The following is a 15,261-nucleotide window of genomic DNA, read 5'->3' as shown; positions in this document are numbered from 1 at the left end:
TCATCAGCCAAGGAGTAATAAGAGGCCCGCGCAGGATAGGGTCCGGCTGGCAAACGATACATAGACCAATAGATATTGTCATCCTTCTGGTGGTAATCATAATTCTGTTAGGTGTCGCCGTGTTAACCGTGCTTGCCAAAAAAAATTTGTCTGAGCCTAGGTCTAGAATTTATTCCTGCAGTCGCCTTCTATGACATCCAATGGAACGGACTGAAAGGTACGGCAACATTATCCCATGAAAGTTCTCGCTACATTAGAAGTAACGTGCCATCTAAAGCTGTAATTTATTTCCTGTAGCAAAGTAAATCAAAATATTTTTGGTCAAAATATTATAGATTATTATAAAATTCTGTTTAAGCCCACCACCGATTTGCAAAGTAAGTAAAACATGGAAAAAATACAAAATTTCATAAACATCTTTACGTTTACTATTTCCAAAAATCAGAATTTAAGCCGCACACGGTATTTTTGCTGTAAGCTTTCCTTTGAAGACATAAAGTATGCAACATGCTTCAAGTCAAGTAATTTAGTGTAGGCATGGGACTTTACGACTTTAGTGCGAAATTTAAGCGAACTGTCAAAGAGAAGCCGAAAGTTTGTTCTCACTTCGCTTCTGTTCACGAAAGAGCTTTGTAGTTTGAATACGGCCGAATTCTTCGGTAATTAATGTGAGAAGTCACGATTCTGCACATATTTAATTAATCAGAAACTCGTGCCTGTGCATAAATGTAGGCGAGGAAGTTGTTACACGGCGACATTGTTTGACAATATAATGAAATAATGCTGTTGGTATTTTGTAAGTATGTAAGTGAAGGTTGGTAAGAGAAATTGATAACTCTTTGCTTAAACAAAAGTCTAAGGTAAAAAAATGATAAAAATACTTTTGTAAGTAAATATAAATTAAAAATTTCTATTAATACTTTTTGTATAACTTAACTTCGTTAAAAGTAGGCAAGGAGTCGGCTAGTTTACTTACAAAAGCAACATTATTTTACTACTTTATATCTTAACTAGCTGACCCGGCAAACTTTGTACCGCCTCAAAATCTATTTATCAAATATATTTCATATAAAATATAGTCTATGTTACTCGTAGATAATGTAGCTTTCAAATGGTGAAAGAATTTTTAAAATCGGTCCTGTAGTTTTTGAGCCTATTCATTTTAACCAAACAAACAAACAAAGTTTTCCTCTTTATACTATTAGTGTAGACAATAAACAGTAAAGGACCAAAACTTATAAAAACATTTTTATTTTGATATATGAACTAACTTGAGCATTTTATTAGGAAGTAAGAGGTTCAGTGTTTTATTGACAATAATTATTATGTCTTAGAAAACAATAAATGCTGTTTCTTAATAAAATGCGCATATTCTTGGGCTATACATATCTTTTTGAAACAGTTAAGTCTAAGATTACATTTTGTAATGTATATCTTAGGCTCTTTGAATTAAAGCCACCTTCTCCCTACCCAGTTACCTACCTACACCCCCTTATTACTATAATAAGTAGGTATAACTGTAACTGGTTGTTATTTCTGTGCAGTGCTCGGGGAGACCACGGAGCTCTCGAGTGGGGCTTCGCTAGCTGAACCCTCGCCTACTAAGCTTCCAAGTACGTTCACTTATAGATACAGTACCGCAGTCGCTTTAATAAGATCTCTAAAATCAAAAATAAACACACAGCTGTATCATTCGGAACAATAACACCGAAGCAGGTATAAATTATTTAACTTTCAAGAAGTGATTGAACTGATTTTAATGGATATTTAAGTCAATACGTTACGAAGACTGACAGAGTCGTGGCGCGGGTAAATAATTTTGACGAATATCGCACAATCAGAAACTTTCGTTGAAAATTAAATGACAATAACGTTCACACTTACTTTGCATTTGCATTTATTTATTAAAACTTAGTAGCTAGTAACTTGTAAAGAACACTCGTAAAACCTGAAATAGATTTGATTAACGATGGAATTCATTATGATTAAGTTCATTTGTAGTGCAATAGCTTGAGTAGTAGCATTCCCATATTACATAATATAGTGAGATCTTATTACAGCGTCAATTGAGTGTTGTCTCATGTCACCAGTGCACATTATTAACATGCGAGCACCGTTCCAATTAGCGACACTATCGCCGATTAAAAATAATCAATCTAAATCTTTTGCTTCCCATTGTTCAAAAATTGTCAATTTCTAGCAGGCAGAAATTGTCCATTTTCGATCTTTGATAGGCAATACATTGAAAAGGTTGGTTATTACTAATGGGCGTATGCTGACATCCCAACCCTTTGTACGTGTTCGGTGTTTTAGATAATAGATACTATATATCTCTAAAAAACAATAAAAACGCTTTTATAGCTTCTACGTGCCGAAATAACGAAAGGGAAAATTCGGTTTGCAATTCCCCCTAATTGCCTGACGTGTCATAGGGTTATCGCCATTTGCAATATAACAGTTACCTCGTATTTTTATTCTGTTGACAAGCTGAAAGTGATACGCGAAATATCACCGTATTTGTACTAATTGGATTATATTTTGAATTCAAATTAAAATTGTGTTTAAAGTATTGATACAATGATAAATTCTACTATAGTTCTATTATAACATTCTCAACATCGTATACTTTTTATATCGTACAATAAAGTTAAGTGAAAAATACAACGACGAATCGTGATACGTAGCGATCGTGTAGCGTTGCGACGTCAAGTCGTAGAAATCTAAGAAGTGCATCCTAGAAAATGTGTGTGCGACATCATGTCATGAAAACTGGAGATGCAATAAATATCGTTTAAGTATTTCCTCGACATCTCCAAACGGAGAGCGTCTGGAGCTGTCTACATTTCAAAACAATGAATCTTTAAATATCTTTCTAAATTGTGCAAGATGCTCTGCACAATGTTTTAATACTATTTAACCCTCATATCATATCATAAGCAGTTTAATTGAATCCCAGTGAATAAAAACACACATGTAAAAGACGAGTTACACTTTGTAAACAGAGGGAAAGTAGCTAAATATAAGCTACTTTCGTTGGAAATGTACTTTTATTGCATAAATCCGGCTTAATGAAGTTCTTAATCGAGTCCGCGAAGCATGGTTTGCAGGAAAAGTTTTAATGGGCTAACAGTGAATGAACAAGTGGGCGAAAGATTCAGGTTCAATCCCCTTGTTTCATTAATAGCGATGAGGCGAGAAAGATTCTTCGTGCAAATAACACCACTGTACCGAAACTTATGGAGCTTTGTTCTGGTCTGTTGATACTTTTATTTACGTTATTACGTACGATTTAATTTTACTCCACAACAACAACTTTTGAAGGTGGTAGAATTCTCTGCGGTTTGACTTCGAGGGCACTACTGAAACTACACCTATTTCTGCCCAATAACAGCAGTGTTAAGTGCTGATGTTTTTGACGGGGGTGGTTATGGGGACATAGCTACTTTTACTAGGTGGAATGCCTAGTAAAATTAGCTTAGTCCTCAAGGATAACATTTTTGATAAGTTGAATTGTTTGCTTGCATAAGCAGAGAAACTTTTGTTAACTAAAATAATATCCCTTAAATTAAACAAGGAACTTCTTAGTCTAGATTTTTTCTTTTTATTTCTTTTCTGCAAAGTACATATTTAGAAATTTATATATTACAAAAATATAGGTCCTTAGTCAAATGTTAACATTCGAGGTCAGAACACGCTCAACTTAAGCAGGTGGGTATAAAATCTCTCGATATATCGAATGTTCATAGAACTGTATTAAATAACTTGTTGAGCACTAAGAAAGGATTTTTCAGAATTAGTCCTACACATGTCTACAGGGAATAAAAACTTTTATGAACTCTTAGCTCAGTTCCTTCCTCCCACATCCGTTCGTATTATATTAACCTGCTTTTGAAAAGAAGTGAGGGAATTGTGTTTTCGAGTTGCAGCACAATATTCGAAAACTATTTATTTATAAGTAAGCCGGCTTAGCGAGCGGGGAAGTTAATAATATATTTCGTTAATGCGATGTTACGGCTTACCAGTTACGACACAGCGACACAGGAACGAGTTACTTTATACTTTGTACGTGGAGGTGGTTTGTGTTGGTGGAAATTCTCGTGAAAATGCTTTGGAAAACGGACGCGTTTGAGAAAAAGATCAGTGTTTTGGTGTGGGTCGAAGTTGTGCGTGCAATGTAACACATATTTTTCGCCTGTAACGAAGTTATACGCGGTTATGTAACACATAATTTATTTGTTCTTCCGTTGATAATTTGTTTATGCCAAAAAAAAAATAGCTTTGTTAATTGTTAAATTTGTTATTATGCCCAAAAAATAATAACTTGTTATATAATGTATCGTTACGGTATATAGTAATTAGTTATAGTAACGATTACAGTTAGGTACACCTAGCTTGGCACGCGGCTTAAGCCAATACATTACATTTGGCCTTGCACTGCCTCCCACTGAGTACATAGGTAATGGATTAATTTTTAAAAAGCAGTTATACTTTCCGTCTTTACAACTGTCCGTATTGTTTTCAAGTAACAGTAGTCTTAAAATGCAGTGTACATAACACACATGTTATATCGTAATGCTCTCGCTACAATTTCCTTCCGTACCTTTTCACGACTGAATAAATGCTTCTTAAGAATCTTACAAATGTCTTGAAGTTAAAAGAACTTCTTTGATGCAGCGTACTTATATGGAATTGAGTTGGAAATTCTCCGTGAACTTACGTTTAGAAAGAAAAGGCAGTAGAACTAAGTAAAGGTGCGAGAAAATATTTTTAGATTTAAGATAATTGAATAAAAGACATTTAAAGTAAATTATTGTGTAAGAGTTATTAAAATATTGTGAAGAATATTACAGATGTTATGAATTTAATCAGTGTTAAAATGAAAATTAAATACAAGAAAACGATATTGACAAGAATGTAAGAAAATGAGAAAATTATTATTTGTAGGGTATTTCGAGTTCAGTTGGTTGGGAGCCGCATTTTTGTGAGCATTCGATTGTGAGCTGTAATAGTGTTTAGATTGGAAATATACCGTACCAAATTGCTGTGAGTTTAATTATAAAGTGTTGGAATAGTTTAAGTGATCAGTGTTGGTGTATCTATGGAAATAAACTATATGTGAACCTAGAACTGGGAGTTTTCTTACAATTGTAATATTATCATATGATATATCAATTCCTAATAATACCGTAGAATTTTTTGTATGATAAAACTGACTAAAATGTATTCAAAGAAATAAATTTAGTAATCTTCTAATGTTAATTGTATTTTAATTTAATTTTTAATATAAACGAACACCTCAATTGTCTCTCAAAATTCCGTTACCGAAATAATTGGCAAAAATATTGATTTATCAAATATAATCAAAAGATCGGGAAATCGAATCAAAATATTGAAGACAATGGTATATGAAACATTAATTTCGAAAATCAAAACGCGTTTTACGCCCTTTTTCGCCCTTTATCTGAGTTTTTCGGCAACATTAAAACACAAAAACAAAAGAGGGATTTGAACTTGTTTGTGAAATTTTTGGGGCGTTTCGTTCCGCGCTCGGGCGGTTTTATTGTTTTATATTTTCGTAATTTTATGACGAAATTCAATCTACACCGAGCTGTCATATTTTCAGCTGATGTATTTTTACTGTTGTTCTAAATTACACCTACTCGTAAATAGGGTAGTAAATTTTATTAACAGTAGAATTGTGTAGCTCGCGAGTGAGTGATATAAAAGATATATATCTTCACCAAAGAGTTAATCACTCATCAACTCCGACGGATTTGAATTATATCTTTATATCCGCATCACATGGTTTAGTTCATAGATTCAAACGATTCCGGATATAAGATCTTCTTCAACTCAACAGTGTTATACTAGCTCGCGAGTGAGCGATGAGTCAAATGAGCGACTGACTGAGAGTGAGTAGTGAGCCTGATTCGAGTCAAATGCGTTGATTGAGATATATAACAGTTACGGTTACGTATTAAACACTAAATTAAAATATTTTATTGCTAAGAACATGGAAACCGGGATATACAAATAGCGTTGGCTGTGATAATTCATATATAATTTCTTGCCAGTTTTGTATTAATTATAGGAATCAAAAATGTTGTCAAAACATTTTGATCTGATTCTCTGATATACTGATATAAAATGTCGCGTATCTTTACAGAGCTACTGAGCTAAAGTGAGCTATTGAGCTAAAAGAGTGATATATATCACTGAGTTCAAAAGATATATATCACTCTTTTCACTTTAGTGATACATTTTGCGCAACTCTAATTAACAGTCTTCCAATGTAGAAACACTTATGAAACTCGATACTCACAGACGCTTTTTACAGTCTCCGATTTATGAATTACAATTCACAACTTACACATTAAGTGTAAGTTTAGGTATTTACAACACTATGTCATAGTAATGATTGTTTAATGTAGCAAAAATGATCTGTAAAGGAGCGAAAGGGTTGAGGTATTATATACTTGATAAATAAATAAATAAATAATCATATAACCTCAGTCACTTTTATTACGATGTGACTGCTTAAAACTTTTAGAAATTAGAAAAATACTTCTTTAAGAAGTCGAAAGTACGGGCCTTAGGAGAGATTCACTTCTCGGAAACTGGAGGGTGTTATTTGACGAATCGATATCGTTCTCGTAATTTTTCCATCTACCAGTAATATTGACAGAACGCACAGTCCCTATACTTTTGCAATGTAGAGAGTAAATATGAAGTGATGCCACTCACACAGTCGCAATCAAGCGATAACAGCGCATGCCTACTGTGTGAACGAGAAGCAATCCATAGATTGTTGGCGTCCAATTAATTAATGATAATAATTCAGTCGCACTCGTGCTATATAGCTGTGCAACACGCATCAATCGTTGAATCGCGATCAACAAGTTCTCTATTAAACTATAGTGTGTTGAATTGCGTGCAACGTAACTATGTTCTATCGTGATAAAATGTGACGTAACAAACACATTCCCAGTATTTTGATTACTCATCCGTGCCGTACCTTCAAATGTGTATAGACAATATCGCTTGACAACCTATCCTTTACTGTCATTACGTGCGTGGGAGAGACAAGTGATGTTAATTGATGTTTGGATACAGAGTGCGACCGCACGTTCGTGAGCCGCGGGGGGGCGGACAACGGCACGTTCCACGCGCCGGAGCTGCTCAACCCCAACAACCACAGCCGGCAGTGCCTGTACACCTTCCTCGCGGCGCCGGGGCAGCGCGTGCTCGTCGAGTTCCGGACGTTCGACCTCCGCGGCAAACCCCCAGAGTGAGTATTGATACGTTGAGGTTAGCTTAGGTTAGAACTAACGTCGGGACCACGGACGAGTGCAATGTGCGTACATGTAGTCCAGACAAAGTGCGTCCAGAGAAATACCGTGGTGTTTGTAGCTAGTAATAATACGGCTTATTCTCTCCGTTGTCCCGCAAGAGGGACCCTAAAGAGTTTAAAAAGCACTTTTATCTCGGTTTCGGAGCAGCGCGTTCTCGTCGTGTTTCCGACGTTCAAACTGTGTAGCTAGCCACCAGAGAACCAACATGTTGAAGTTAGGTTAAATTAGAAATATATCCATATGGAATAATTTAAGCAACTATCCACTGTCGCCCAAAAACACCTGTAATCAACCCAAAATTGTCCTTCGCCACCTTCATGTCGTTGCAGACAACGACATGAAGGTGGCGGCGTATGTATATTCCTAAAAGAACATATGAACTACACTGAATGTAATGCCATATCGAAAATGTCAGTGGAATATGTATTTGAAACGTGCGGTTTTGAAATATCTAACTTAAATTTAGTTATAGTAGTTATATACTGGCCAGAAAAAAACCGTAACGCTGAAACCTTTTATAGCTCATTGGAAAAACTCTTGAAATTTTTAGCTTTACACTATCCTAAAAAAAACATTATTTTAGGAGGTGATTTTAATATAAACGTTTTAGAAAAATCAAGTCATAGTCTAAATCTATTAAACCTAATGATTAGCCATAATTATAACCAGCTTGTAAAAACGCCCACTAGAGTAACCAATACCAGTTCCACCTGTATAGATCTGCTGTTCACGAATTTCGAAACTATGAAACACGACGTAATATCAGTTCATGAATATGGGTTGTCAGATCATAAATGTGTGGTATATGTCATGACCCGAACACAGTCACAATCACAATATAGAGATAAATGGTACGTAGAAAAAAGACAGTTTACTGAAGAAAACATTAATAAGTTTAAAACACAGTTAGAAAAAATAAATTGGGAACAAATTCTTAAATATAATAAAGATATAAATAAAAATTACGAAATATTTCATACACAAATACAAATCATTTTAAACAACCAAATACCAAAAATAAAGATAGTATTAAAACCGCAAAATAAAAAGAAGTGGCTGACGCGTGGATTAAGAGTTTCTTGTAAACACAAACGCCTATTAAAAATACTAACTCAACAAACAAAAAATAGTATATTACAAAACTACTACAAAGTATATGAACGATTATTAAAGCGAATTATAAAAAAATCGAAAAAAATACAAAACATAAATAAAATAAAAAAATCTCCCAACATGGCAAAAACCATGTGGAATATAATAAAAAATAATACAAATAAACTCATTAAAAAACCAAAACAAAATTTAAAACTAAAAATAAATAATTCAATTACAACTAACCCTTCTATAATAACCAATTACTTCAACGATTTATTTGCCACAACAGGGAGTGATGCCAGCTTAATAAGTCATGGTAGATCAGTTATAAATCCCACAGAAAACTCAATCTATATAAGGCCTGTCTTAAGTAAAGAAGTTCAATACATTATAAAAAATTTAAAAAGTAAATATACCTTCGGATGTGACGAAATACCGCCGATTTTAATAAAAAAATGCGTAAATGAATTGACTTTACCCCTTACCATATTAATTAACCAATCCCTCTCAGAAGGAGTAGTACCTAATCTCCTAAAAATAGCTAAAATTACACCAATTCACAAAAAAGGTGACATAACAGACTGCAATAACTATCGTCCCATAGCTCTTTTGCCAAGCTTTTCAAAAATATTTGAAACAATCATGTCCACACGACTCTACTCTTTCTGTGAGAAGTATAATGTCCTAGATGAGAGTCAAAACGGCTTCCGAAAAAACCGTTCGACAACACTGGCAGTTTTTAAATATGTACAACAAATTCTAAAATTATTAAACGATAAAAAATACGCCGTTGGAATTCTATTGGATATGAGTAAAGCATATGACCGGGTAAAATACAATATACTTCTAAATAAGTTACACGGAATAGGTATAAGGGGAACAGCATACGACTGGTTCGCCTCCTACTTAAGTAATCGAACCCAGTACACGGAAATAGAGCATTATGATATGGAAACTGGTAACATTACTAAAGAAAAATCAAGCGTAATTGAACTTAAAAAATCAATACCGCAGGGATCCGTACTTGGATGTATATTATTTCTAATATATATAAATGATTTGCCAAAATGCGTCAACACACCGTGTGTATTATTTGCGGACGATATTTCTTTAGTACTCCCCTGTTCAGAAGACTCTCAACTAAATCAACAACTGAATACGCTCTTGGATAATGTAAATTCCTGGCTAATCGATCATAATTTAAAAATAAATTTAAATAAAACAAAGATATTGCAATTTAGACCACACCAAAAAAGCCCTTTAAATATTAACTACCAAATAAAAAGTACACAAGTAGAATGCGTGGATAGTGTAAGACTATTAGGGCTACACATCGATACACACATAAATTGGAAAAATCATATTCAATATTTGTCAACTAAACTATCTAGATTTACATACGCCCTTTATGAATTAAAAAAGGTCACAGATCTAAAAACAGCAAAGTCTGCCTATTACGGATATGCGCATGCTTGGCTCCAATACGGCATAGTACTCTGGGGTAATAGCACAGACACACACAAGGTGTTTACTTTACAAAAAAAATGCATACGAATACTAGCAAACATTAGACAAACAGAAAGTTGCAGAAAACATTTTACCAATTTAAACATATTAACGTTAACATCAATGTACATCCTGGAAACATGCATCTTTGTAAAGAAACATAACAATTTATTTGTCCATTCTAAAGAAATGAATAAATATAGCTCACGAAACCCATATAAACTCGCAGTACCACCATCAAGACTGGCTATGTGTGGCTCAGGACCCTACTCCATGTGTGTAAAAATTTATAATAAAATTCCGAAAAATATTCAAAACGAAAACTTGGTACAATTTAAAAATAAACTAAAAAAACTATTAATTACCAAATGTTATTATTCCCTACAAGAGTTTTTCAAATGATTATCAAATGATTTCCTCTATTTAATGATTTCCTTTATTTGATTTTAACCAAATTGACAATTAAATAATATTATTAACATAAGAGACATTCTGACCTATACAAATAATTGACTAATTAACTATTATGATTATTACATTATATTAATTCTTTAAAATAATTGACATGTAAAATTAATTCTATCTCGACAATGTTACAATAGATATAATTTTTTCTATTAATTTTAAAAATTGTTTAATAATGATAAGACATTTCGTGTTAAAAAAATAAATTTGTAAATATTAAATTGCAATACCCTAGCAGGGTGCATGCTTGCACTATACTTAATTTGTAAGACCTATATAATAATAAGCATGAGCAATAAATAATTTGAATTTGAATTTGAAATTAATATTTTGGGTTTAGTAAGACGCCATTCGGAGTCTCACTGAGATCCGCTCGAGATACAGTTCTATTCTTCAGACATAGTTGAAATGCCTCATGTAATTGCTAGATGTTTATTAAATAACTCTTAGTTTAACATGTCATTTGGGTACAAATGCGATGATATAGCACCACATTGCACAGTATAAGTACCCATACTTTAATGTCAAAAACCTTAATAGACATTTTTGATTACAATATTGAGTATATCTAGCAATGCAGATATTTATCTCTCAATAAGCGACAAATGTTGACTTCTGACTAATCTAAAGGACTCTTGAACGTTTATTCATCCGTAATGGAAGCTACGAAAATAAATTTAGTGAGCGGAAGCAAAGATAAATCAATGTCTTTGGATTAAATTGAGTGGCAGTAGATAGCGCTTTAATTAAAGGTTTAACATATTTGAGAAAGTGAATAAATAGGGTGTACCAAACGCTGAATATTGACAATATAGGTATTGTTATACCACCTAAGAAGTTCTTTTAAGATTTTAAGTAATATTTTAATTTTTTTTTTTTCAGTGGAGCCGCAGTGGGGGAATTGCCGTCGTGAGTATTACTTATCTATATGTAGAAAAATGATTTTTTGTCCGTATGTCCTTTATAGAATCCTAAACTATGCATTTGATCATGTGATGATCTTTAGAAAAGTTCTTGTGCCTACGAAAGTTTCTGAGTTCCTAAAACTAATTTTCGACAGATGGCGCCACTGCCATTCCAATTAAGGTACACATTTTAAGTTATATGTATGCCATATTATTTATTTAAAACGGGATCGAAGCACTACTAGTTACTTATAAATTAATGATAATGATATATTCAATGGGAATGCAAGTTCTAAAACTCGCTATACCAATATTTTGATCGTAATTAATCAACCATCGACACATAATGCAATCGGCACCAAATATTAAAGGACTAAAAATAACCTTAGTTCTATGTGCAATAAGTTGGAATAGCAGAATACAAACAAACATATTTTTTTCAATAAGGAAACAAATGAGACACAAACATGTTTTCCCTCAAGCATAACAAGGGCCCGTTACACCAGGCGGACAGAATTGGGTCAAACTATTCCTGGGACCTATGAACCTTTACTGGAAACTACTGATTTATTTATTAGGATTTCCGAAAGCTATATTTGTAGTGAACGAAAGATTCACCGAAACATTTATTGTTTTGTGGATAAACATCCTAATTTATTATTGCTGTTTCAATGTGAGTTGCAATTTAGAGGTATTTTGTCATCAAAGTTTTCTTTAACACACTATTTTTTTTTTACAATTCTTTTATAATATTATAAAATCCACGATTAAATACGATTGCTTGCCGGTTATAAGAAATACTTAAAATAAAATTTGTCTTAAATGTACCCTCAAAATTCATGGATACAATTTTGTTCCCACAGTTATTTATGAATAAGAATACATAACAGTAAATAACCATAATATCTGCAACACTAACCAAGTATATAGCGAAAGTAATAGGCGTATCTATGAGAGCTGTCCACTTGATGTTAAGCACATTTTAGATTTATGTAATAGCTACACCGGATATAACATAATATAATAAGTGGGACAAATATTATTATTATAATATACTTTATACTGTAATTAGAAGAATCCAACGTGAAGTTGATTAAAGATACAATAGATGTATTGTCAACCTTACACGTTAAGTTGAAAGAGAAGTAACTTTGCAGAGAAGAAGACGCAGCTGTATATCTCCTAAAATCGCTTGATAATTTGATCTTATTTATTTATTTATTTTATTTATTTATTTATTAAAGACACACCAACAGCATTACATACAATATATATTATACAAACTTATTCTAAACACGTAGACTGGTATGCATGACAGTTACAGGTGCGTACATCTTTGTTAATGCTAAATATAGACGATCATAATATATAGTATAATCTTCAGACAACAGTAACTGATGTTAATAATGGCCGTTTCTCCAGATGTATGCACGAGTACATGGACATATACTCCGAGGTGGCATCGCTGGAGGCGGGCGAGTTGGTCAACTCGGCGTTCGGCGGCCGGTACTGCGGGCCCATCCCGCCGCGGCGCCGCGTGTCGCTCTACCGGGCGGTCGCGCTCGCCTTCTTCACCGACAACACTTACACCCCGCCAACGCTCTTCGCAGGCACCTATCGCTTCATCAACGCGTGTAAGTGAACCTTACGTCACTATTTGTATTAAGGTTGTGTTAGCTGCCAGTTGATAGGGAAATAGAAAATAGACCATTATCACAGAACTGCTAATATACCTATTGACATTCAAAAAGTGCTCTGTAAAGAACCTATTTTGAATTTAAAAAAAAAATTGATTTGATATTGGTCGTCGATATATCAGTTTGTCAATATGGTTTAAATTTCAAGATTTTCGTAATAACTTTCGGTATAACAAATAATTTTCTACTTAGTAGTTTTAATGCTGAAGAGAGACATCGTGAGGAAAATCCACATATCTCTGAGTTTTTCTCAAAATACTCCTTATTGTGCGAAGTTTACTAATGCGCACTATTCCTGCGTTATGAATTCGTGCGTTATGCGTTATAGAGGATAGTGACGTTAAGAGTAGGACGGTAATCTCTCAGGTATGCAGGTTTCCTCACGATGTTTTCCTTCACCGTTTAGCAAGTGATAATTAATTTCTAATACGCACATAACTTTGAAAAATCAGCGGTGCGTGCCTAGGATTTGAATCTCGGACCCTTCACTCGAGAGGCCGAGTTTCTTAACCACTAGGCTATCACTGCCATACACTTATACATATATGTATAGTTAACATATTTTGAGTTCGATTTCTCTATGTTTCATCGTACAGCGGAATTCGAGGTGGGCACGCCCATCCCCAACACAATGTGCTCGTTCGTGATCAACGCCAGCAAGAACAAGACAGGGCTGCTGCTGTCCCCCACGTACCCCGGCATCTACCCCAAGGACATCACATGCAACTACCAGTTCGCCGGCAAGCCAGGACAACGCATTCGTCTCGAGTTTCGCGACTTCGATCTCTTCTTCGGCGGCCCCCAGTGAGTACTCATAGCCCCATTTACTTTCTCATACTTTACGAAAATAGATAAAGATAGCGGTATTAATCGGTTTGCTTAATATTTTTTTACTATTGCGGAGAATAATATGATACGTAATTCTCAGTCGGTCTCTAAAATTCATGAGTATACTTGTCATCTATGTATTCATAATTAAGGGTTGAACACAATTATCGTTTACAATTATTACTGTTACTGTCTTAATATACTTATTTGACAGTAACAGTAAGATTTCTTTTAATTGCATGCTGTTATACAACATCAAATTGGAACTATGAAGTCACGATAAGGAAAGCGAGTCAAATTCTCCACCCCAATCCACACATGTAGAAAACTATCCAGTATGCAGTCCGGGTGTAATTCTTTGCGCTTTTATTAATTTGACACGATGTAAATCTACAGATTAGCCTAATCTTGAAGTAAACTCATCTGTTTATAAGCAAAAACCTGCAATACAAAACCTAAAGGAATTGTATGGTATGATTTCCTAACCCAACCTTCCACTAACCTAACCCTCCTCGGCAGCTGCCCCTTCGACTGGGTCCGCGTGTACGACGGGCCGGACAACACGTCGGCGGTGATCGGAACGTACTGCGGCCAGCAGCGGAATCTAGTTTTATACTCCAGCGACGAGCGATTGCTCGTTACCTTCTACACGTTGCCACGAGCCGCCAACACGCAGAACCGCGGCTTCAAGGGTATATTCGAATTCTCAGAGAGTTTTGTTAAGTTAGGTGAGTGGGATTACTTATATTGTAAAAAAATGTAACACTGTAATGTATGGATTTTAATGTTTAACTAGAGGCACCTTTCATATGACTATATGGACTTTTAGTAAAATGTCAATCAATCTTGATATAAGTAGTAATAATTAAAAATAAAAATTCTAATATATATTTATTGGCCGCACTGCTTTACTTGTTATTATTAATTGAAATTATAATCTTTCTAAATTTCCCTTTAAAATAAAAATATTGTAGAAAATAAATTGAAATCATCATAAATTGTAGGTAAATTAAGTAAATGTCTATTTTTTTTTCAGATTTTATAAGTAAACACGACGCCGAGCACATTAGGGGCTCCGAGTGCGACCAGAAAATCCTTAGTAAAAAAGAATCTACAGGATTCGTGTACCATCCAAATTATCCATTCCCCTATATACAAAAAGTTGTTTGTAGGTAAGTGTTAGCTATGACTCTACCAATAAGTAAACATGTATTTTCAGAACTTTCCAATACTGGCAAGTACTGGTAGTATAGTAAATAGGTATAAAATCAAAGTTTTTATTACTGTTTCAGATATTTTATATACGGTATGCAAGACTCACAAAATTTGGAAAGAGTCCGGCTGGAGTTTCAGAACTTTTCTATACCAAAAGTAGATAATCCGAAGCCGGAGTAAGTATAGCTTGTTCAACTG

General features: G+C 34.2%; 1 protein-coding gene across 6 annotated transcripts in view; it reads left to right on the top strand.

Moving 5' to 3' along the window:
• The window catches only part of LOC140757921 (CUB domain-containing protein 2), a 134,497-nt gene that overhangs the window by 108,311 nt on the left and 10,925 nt on the right, over positions 1-15,261 (top strand). For 3 of the 6 annotated variants that reach the window (XM_073093818.1, XM_073093819.1, XM_073093822.1), the window contains exons 4-11: positions 1,545-1,613; positions 7,114-7,288; positions 11,301-11,327; positions 12,746-12,957; positions 13,617-13,824; positions 14,368-14,576; positions 14,885-15,020; positions 15,141-15,239. In XM_073093818.1, the coding sequence (XP_072949919.1) occupies positions 1,545-1,613; positions 7,114-7,288; positions 11,301-11,327; positions 12,746-12,957; positions 13,617-13,824; positions 14,368-14,576; positions 14,885-15,020; positions 15,141-15,239 (1,135 nt within the window). The remainder of the gene's footprint in view (positions 1-1,544; positions 1,614-7,113; positions 7,289-11,300; positions 11,328-12,745; positions 12,958-13,616; positions 13,825-14,367; positions 14,577-14,884; positions 15,021-15,140; positions 15,240-15,261) is intronic. The other 3 variants (XM_073093820.1, XM_073093821.1, XM_073093823.1) reach the window with 1 other exon arrangement.

This window comes from Epargyreus clarus, unplaced genomic scaffold (genome assembly GCF_041222505.1).
Source record: "Epargyreus clarus isolate Ecla_fem2 unplaced genomic scaffold, WU_Ecla_fem_2.2 ptg000005l, whole genome shotgun sequence".
Taxonomy (NCBI): Eukaryota; Metazoa; Arthropoda; class Insecta; order Lepidoptera; family Hesperiidae; genus Epargyreus; species Epargyreus clarus.
The sequence above is the reverse complement of the archived record's forward strand: the minus strand, read 5'-3'. Positions and strand labels throughout refer to the sequence as shown.